Raw genomic sequence first — 8,159 nt, forward strand, 5'->3', positions numbered from 1 at the left:
GAGGTCAGGAGTTTGAGAACAGCCTGGCCAACGTGGTGAAACCCCATCTTTACTAAAAATACAAAAATTAGGTTGGCATTGTGGCACGTGCCTGTACTCCCACCTACTCAGGAGGCTGAGGCATGAGAATCGCTTGAACCCGGGAGGCGGAGTTTGCAGTGAGCCAAGATTGCACCACTGCACTCCAGCCTGGGCAGCAGAGCAAGACTCTGTATCAAAAAAAAAAAAAACAACAAGAAAACAGTAGCCAGGGTCGGGCACGGTGGCTCAAGCCTGTAATCCCAGCACTTTGGGAGGCCGAGGTGGGCGAATCAAGAGGTCAGGAGATCGAGACCATCCTGGCTAACACAGTGAAACCCCCGTCTCTACTAAAAATACAAAAAATTAACCAGCCTGGTGGCAGGCGCCTGTAGTCCCAGCTACTCAGAAGGCTGAGGCAGGAGAATGGGATGAACCCAGGAGGCAGAGCTTGCAGTGAGCTGAGATAACGCCACTGCACTCCAGCCTGGGCGACAGAGCGAGACTCCGTCTCAAAAAAAAAAAAAAAGAAAAAGAAAAAGAAAAAAACAACGAAAACAGTAGCCGGGCGTGGTGGCATGCACCTGTGGTCCCAGCTACTTAGAAGGCCGAGGTGGAAGGATCCCTTGAGCCTGAAAGATTGAGGCTACAGTGAGCTATGATCGCACCACTGTACTCCAGCCAGGACTGCAGCTCTGGAGCAACAGAGCAAGACTCTGTGTTTAAAAAAATCCAGGCCGGGCGCGGTGGCTCAAGCCTGTAATCCCAGCACTTTGGGAGGCTGAGACGGGTGGATCACGAGGTCAGGAGATCGAGACCATCCTGGCTAACACGGTGAAACCCCGTCTCTACTAAAAAATACAAAAAACTAGCCGGGCGAGGCGGCGGGCGCCTGTAGTCCCAGCTACTCGGGAGGCTGAGGCAGGAGAATGGCGGGAACCCGGGAGGCGGAGCTTGCAGTGAGCCGAGATCTGGTCACTGCGCTCCAGTCTGGGCGACAGAGCAAGACTCCGTCTCAAAAAAAAAAAAAAAAAAAAATCCCAAAATACAAAAACAAAGTAGAAGGGTCATATGAATTCTGGGGTCTAGCATCATTGGAGTCTTTAGTGTCCTGAGAGTCACGCGTGGGCTTGGGCCGCAGGTGCAGCGTGAGGCCCTGTTCATGAAGAGTGAGCGACATGCCGCCGAGGCGCAGCTGGCCACAGCAGAGCAGCAGCTACGGGGGCTACGGACCGAGGCGGAAAGGGCTCGCCAGGCCCAGAGCCGGGCCCAGGAGGCTCTGGACAAGGCCAAGGAGAAGGACAAGAAGGTGGGTGCCCCCTCTCCCACACCCGGTCAGGGAGGCATTCACTCAGCAAAGGTTGAGGACAGTCTATGAAGGTCCCCGCTGCAAGGGCCTTGGAAAATCAACCCATTTTCCAGAAGGGAAACTGAGGCTCAGAAACAGAAGGGGGCCTGGTTACAGCCTCTGATAAGTCAGACACACAGAGGCTGCTGTTCCAGCTACTAATTATAACCACAGTTACTTTTATTTTATTTTACTTATATATTTTTTGAGATGGAATCTCGCTCTGTCACCCAGGTTGGAGTGCAGTGGCGCCATCTCGGTTCACTGCAAGCTCCGCCTCCCGGGTTCACGCCATTCTCCTGCCTCAGCCTCCCGAGTAGCTGGGACTACAGGCGCCTGCCACCACACCTGGCTAATTTTTTGTAGTTTTGGTAGAGATGGGGTTTCACTGTGTTAGCCAGGATGGTCTTGTTCTCCTGACCTCATGATCTGCCCACCTCGGCCTCCCAAAGTGCTAGGATTACAGGCATGAGCCACTGCACCCAGCCTTATTTTATTTTATTTTATTTATTTATTTTTTTTTTTGAGACAGAGTCTTGCTCTGTCACCCAGGCTGGAGTGCAGTGGCCGGATCTCAGCTCACTGCAAGCTCCGCCTCCCGGGTTTACGCCATTCTCCTGCCTCAGCCTCCCGAGTAGTTGGGACTACAGGCGCCCGCCACCTCGCCTGGCTAGTTTTTTGTATTTTTTAGTAGAGACGGGGTTTCACCGTGCTAGCCAGGATGGTCTCCATCTCCTGACCTCGTGATCCGCCTGTCTTGGCCTCCCAAAGTGCTGGGATTACAGGCTTGAGCCACCGCGCCCGGCCGGCCTCGAACTTCTTAGCTCAAGTGATCTGCCTGCCTCAGCCCCACAAAGGGCTGGGGTTACAGGCGTGAGCCACCGCATCTGTCCCCACAGTTACATTTATTTTTTATATATTTATTTACTTTTGAGACGGAGTCTCGCTCTGTTGGCCAGGCTGGAGTGCAGTGGTGTGATTTCGGCTCACTGCAAGCTCCACCTCCTAGGTTCACACCATTCTCCAGCCTCAGCCTCCCGAGTAACTGGGATTACAGGCGCCCACCACCACGCCTGGGTAATTTTTTGTAGTTTTAGTACAGACGGGGTTTCACCATGTTAGCCAGGATGGTCTTGATCTCCTGACCTCGTGATCCACCCACCTCAGCCTCCCAAAGTGCTGGAATTACAGGTGTGAGCCACCGCGCCCGGCCCAGTTACATTTATTGAGTGCTTTCTGCATGCCAGACCTTATGGACTTGATGCATTTAATCATATCCAGTTCTCACAGGATAGGTGCTTTTATTATCCCCATTTGAGGAAACATAAGCACAGAGGGGTGAAGTCACTTACCCAGGGTCACACAGCCATGCAGTCTTTCAGCTGGGTTTGTACCCACGCTCCCACATTCCCACGTTTGTTCCTAAACAATGATGATAACAGCAGCCTCCAGTTGTTAGATTGGGAATTTTTCACACATTACCTTTGTTTTTTTTGTTTGTTTGTTTGTTTTTTGAGAGAGAGTCTCGCTCTGTCGCCCAGGCTGGAGTGCAGTGGTGCGATCTCGGCTCACTGCAAGCTCCACCTCCCAGGTTCACGCTATTGTCTTGCCTCAGCCTCCCCAATAGCTGGGACTACAGGTGCCCGCCACCACGCCCAGCTAATTTTTTATGTGTTTTTAGTAGAGATGGGGTTTCACCATGTTAGCCAGGATGGTCTCGATCTCCTGACCTTGTGATCCACCCGCCTTGGCCTCCCAGAGCGCTGGATTACAGGTGTGAGCCACTGCGCCCGGCCTTACACGTTACCATTTTTAATCTTCCTGCAACTCTAAAAGCCAGAAAGCCTTTTTTTTTTTTTTTTTTTTTTTTTTTTTGGGGACAGGGTCTCACTTTGTCACCCAGGCTGGAATGCAGTGGCACAATCTCAGCTCATTGGACCCTTGACCTCCTGGGTTCAAGCGATCCTCCTGCCTCAGCCTCCTGAGTAGCCGGGACTACAGGTGTGTGCCACCACACCTGGCTAATTTTTTTGTTTCTTCTTTTTTTTTTTTTTTTTTGAGACGGAGTCTGGCTCTGTTGCCCAGACTGGGGTGCAGTGGCCAGATCTCAGCTCACTGCAAGCTCCGCCTCCTGGGTTTACACCATTCTCCTGCCTCAGCCTCCCGAGTAGCCAGAACTACAGGCGCCCGCCACCTCACCCGGCTAGTTTTTTTTGTATTTTTTAGTAGAGACGGGGTTTCACCGTGTTAGCCAGGATGGTCTCGATCTCCTGACCTCGTGATCCGCCCGTCTCGGCCTCCCAAAGTGCTGGGATTATAGGCTTGAGCCACCGCGCCCAGCCTTGTTTCTTTTTTTGAGAGAAAGTTTCACTCTGTCGCTCAAGCTGAAGTACAGTGGTGCGATCTCGGCTCACTGCAACCTCGCCTCCCGGGTTCAAGAGATTCTCCTGCCTCAGCCTCCTGAGTAGCTGGGATTACAGGCATGCACCACCACACCCAGCTAATTTTTGTATTTTTAGTAGAGACAGGGTTTCACCATGTTGGCCAGGCTGGTCTTGAACTCCCGACCTCAGGTGATTCAGCCTCCCAAAGTGCTGGGATTACAGGCGTGAGCCACCATGCCTAGCCTGTTTTGTTTTTGTTTTTGTTTTTTTTGGTAAGAGACAGGGTTTCAAACGCCATATTGCCCAGGTTGGTCTCAAACTCTTCAGCTCATGTGATCTGTCTGCCTCAGCCTCACGAAGTGGTAGGATGACAGACGTGAGCCACTGCACCTGGTTTCAGAAAGTATTTTTGTCCCCATTTCCCAGATGAGCAAACTGAATCTTTTTTTTTTTTTTTTTTTTTTGAGACGGAGTCTCGCTCTGTCGCCCAGGCTGGAGTGCAGTGGCCGCATCTCAGCTCACTGCAAGCTCCGCCTCCCGGGTCTACGCCATTCTCCTGCCTCAGCCTCCCGAGTAGCTGGGACTACAGGCGCCCGCCACCTCACCCGGCTAGTTTTTTTTGTATTTTTTAGTAGAGACGGGGTTTCACCGTATTAGCCAGGCTGGTCTCGATCTCCTGACCTTGTGATCCGCCCGTCTCGGCCTCCCAAAGTGCTGGGATTACAGGCTTGAGCCACCGCGCCCGGCCCAAACTGAATCTTTAAGAGATGAAGTTAGTGGCTCAAAATCACGCAACATGTCACTGGACAGGAGATGAGACACCCAGAGTCCCAGGCGCTTCAGCATAAAGAATGACCCAGCCTCGACTCACTGTGTGACCTTAGACCAGACACTTCACCTCTCTGAGCTTCAGTTTCCGCCTCTAAACAGAGGGCAAAATTGCAGTTAGGATGATGGTTTATCTATAGCCTGGTTTCTTCCCCTGCGCACTGTGGACGTCGAGGCAGGATCGTTTCCTGGGCTGGGGCTGTCCTGGGCATTGGAGGGGACTGAGCAGCATCCCTGACCTCCACCCACTCCATGCCAAGAGCTCCTCCAGGTCGTGTTGTCCTCACACAACACCCAGTGTCCCCTTGGGGGGCAGAATTGCCTCAAGTTGAAAACCCCTGATGTATAGTAATAATAAGGCCCTGCATTTATTGAGTGCCTACTGTTGACCAGGCACAGTTTAAACATACTTTCTGTGGAGGATCACAGCTACTACTAAGTTAAGAACTTGGCCGGGCACAGTGGCTCACGCCTGTAATCCGAGCACTTTGGGAGGCCGAGGCAAGTGGATCACCTGAGGTCAGGAGTTCGAGACCAGCCTGGCCAACATGGCGAAAACCCGTCTCTACTAAAAATATAATCATTAGCCAGACGTGGTAATGGGCACCTGTAGTCCCAGCTACTCAGGAGGCTGAGGCAGAAGAATTGCTTGAACCTGGGAGGCGGAGGTTGCAGTGAGCGGAGATCACACCAGTGCACTGCACTGCAGCCTGGGTGACAGAGCGAGACTCTATCTCAAAAAAAAAAAAAAAGACAAAAACAAAAAACGTGAAAACCAATTTTAGCTTGTGGGTTGTATAAAAACAGGCTGTGCTGGTAGCCATAAGCATCTAAAATAGAAATAAATAAATAAATAAATGAAATTAAAACAGGCTGTGGGCCAGACGTGGCACTCAGGCCAGAGTTTGCCTGGGACAGGACCTTCCCTCGAAGGCCTTTATCCCTGGCCTTTTCCTGCGGCTGCAGAGAGGTCCTCAGCCCCCAGCCCTGGGCCCAGGGTGATGGCTGACAGCACTCGCACCCCCAGATCACAGAACTCTCCAAAGAAGTCTTCAGTCTTAAGGAGGCCTTGAAGGAGCAGCCGGCCGCCCTGGCCACCCCCGAGGTGGAGGCCCTCCGTGACCAGGTGAAGGATTTACAGCAGCAGCTGCAGGTAAGGGCCGGGCTGGGCGGGGGCCGCGGGACCATCAGGATGGAGGAGTCCAAATATTTACCAATCAGCACAGCATGGGTGGGGATCCCAGGAGAGGGACTGGGGTGGGTCGGTGGCGTCCACATCACCTGCACGGTGCGGCCAGGAAATATTTCCTTTATTTCTTTTGAGACAGGGTCTCACTCCATCACCCAGGTGGAGTGCAGTGGCACAGTCTCGGCTCCCTGCAGCCTCAGCCTTCCGGGTTTAAGCAATTCTCGTGCCTTAGCGTCCTGTGTAGCTGGAATTACAGACACGCACCACCACACACCCAGCTAATTTTTGTATTTTATTAGAGACGGAGTTTCCCCATGTTGGCCAGGCTGGTCTCAAACTCCTGGGCTCACATGGACCTCCCAAAATGCTGGGATTGCAGACGTGAGCCACTGCTCCTGGTACCCACTCCCCCTTTTTTTTTTTGGACACAGGATCTTGTGCTATCAGGCTGGAGTGCAGTAGTGCAATCATAGCTCACTGGGCAGCCTCAAACTCCTGACCTCAAGCAGTTCTCCACCTCAGCCTCCCAAAGTGCCTGGCCATATTTCCATATATCTATATCTATATCTATATCTATATCTATGTAAAAAGACAAAAATATATATATAGATATAGATAGATAGACAGACAGACAGACAGATAGATTTTTTGAGACAGTCTCACTCTGTCACCCCGGCTGGAGCGGGTGATCTTGGCTCACTGCAACCTCTGCCTCCCAGCTCCCAAGTTCAAGTGATTCTCCTGCCTCAGCCTCCTGACTAGCTGGGACTATAGGTGTGAGCCGCCTTGCCTGGGAAATTTTTTTTTTTTTTTTTTTTTGAGATGGAGTCTCGCTCCGTTGCTCAGGCTGGAGTGCAGTGGCACAATCTCAGCTCACTGCAACCTCCGCCTCCCGGGTTCAAGCGATTCTCCTGCCTCAGCCTCCTGGGTAGCTGGGACTACAGGCACCCACCACCATACCCACCTAATTTTTTGTACTTTTAGTAAAGACAGGGTTTCACCGTGTTACCCAGGATGGTCTCGATCTGTTGACCTCGTGATCCGTCCGTCTCGGCCTCCCAAAGTGCTGGGATTACAGGCATGAGCCACCGCGCCCGGCCAATTTTTGTATTTTTAGTAGAGACAGGATTTCACCATGTTGGTCCAGGCTGGTCTCGAACTCCTGACCTCAGGTGAGCCGCCAGCCTCAGCCTCCCAAAGTGCTGGGATTACAAATGTGTGCCACTGTGTCCGGCCATCATTTCCTATTTTAGCAGTCGTCCATCAAAATACAGGCTTGGGGAGCAAAGGGCACTTTTTGGTGTGTTTTGCTGTGGGGGGAGGTGGTCCTGTTCTTCTGAGCAGCCGTCCCTCATACCTACAGGAAGCTGCCAGGGACCACTCCAGCGTGGTGGCTTTGTACAGGAGCCACCTCCTCTACGCCATTCAGGTGAGCGGCCAGCTCCCGGGCGCCCGGTGGCTTCGGGCGGGCCACGATGGTCCTCTCGGTCTCAGTTTCCCCTTCTGTACAGTGGGAGGCTGCTCCTGGGGAGAGGTTCGTGGCAGGTGGGAGCCCACCTGTGTGCATTTCCCCCCTGGCTGGCTTGGTCTTTGGGAGTGGTGGAGGGGCCTGGGGCAGCCGTCGGGGGTGCACTCAGGGTCCCCCTCTACTCCCCCCACCCTAGGGCCAGATGGATGAAGACGTGCAACAGATTCTCAGCCAGATTCTGCAGATGCAGAGACTCCAGGCTCAGGGCCGCTGAGAAAGGCCAGGCCCAGTGGCTACACTGACCACACCCATGCAGGGGCCTCACGCCCCTGCAGGCCCCTTGCAGACCGGCTTCACTTGGCCCCATCCGGACCCATGCACTTGGAGACCAGCCTGGGTCCCTGCCCGACCGTCCCCAACTGGCTCCATCGCCCCACCTGGTCTCTGCACGCAGGCACTGGTCAGTCTGGACCCGGGGCATCACTGCCCCTCCCCCACCACCGGAGAATCTGTGAGTCCCTGTGTCCTCCACATCCAGACGCCAGCCCAGGAATAAAGGCATTCTGTGCACAGGACCAACGCGTGCCGTCTGGTTGCTGGGCTTCCCCTGTGGGGAGGGAAGGGGGTGGCCCAGAAAAGGAAGCACTCACACCCCTCCCCACCTGCCCCACAGCACAACAAATCAACCATCAGGATAAACTCCAACTTTTTTCTTCCTTTTCTTTTTTTGAGACAGAGTCTGGCTCTGTCGCCCAGGCTAGAGCGCAGTGGCGCGATCTCGGCTCACTGCCAGCTCCGCCTCCTGGGTTCACGCCATTCTCCTGCCTCAGCTTCCCAAGTAGCTGGGACTACAGGCATCCACCACCACGCCCAGCTAAGTTTTGTATTTTTAGTAGAGACAGGGTTTCACTGTGTTAGCCAGGA

At 53.4% G+C, this 8,159-nt stretch overlaps 1 protein-coding gene across 14 annotated transcripts in view; it reads left to right on the plus strand.

The window, feature by feature from the left end:
• The window catches only part of LOC105487173 (ankyrin repeat domain-containing protein 24), a 32,361-nt gene extending 24,551 nt beyond the window's left edge, over positions 1-7,810 (plus strand). For all 14 annotated transcript variants that reach the window (XM_071086952.1, XM_071086955.1, XM_071086961.1 and 11 more), the window contains 4 exons: positions 1,160-1,327; positions 5,606-5,731; positions 7,131-7,196; positions 7,432-7,810. In XM_071086952.1, coding sequence (XP_070943053.1) covers positions 1,160-1,327; positions 5,606-5,731; positions 7,131-7,196; positions 7,432-7,509 — 438 coding nt within the window. In that variant the 3' untranslated portion in view covers positions 7,510-7,810. The remainder of the gene's footprint in view (positions 1-1,159; positions 1,328-5,605; positions 5,732-7,130; positions 7,197-7,431) is intronic.
• Positions 7,811-8,159: the final 349 nt, after the last annotated feature.

This window comes from Macaca nemestrina, chromosome 20 (assembly GCF_043159975.1).
Source record: "Macaca nemestrina isolate mMacNem1 chromosome 20, mMacNem.hap1, whole genome shotgun sequence".
Lineage (NCBI taxonomy): Eukaryota > Metazoa > Chordata > Mammalia > Primates > Cercopithecidae > Macaca > Macaca nemestrina.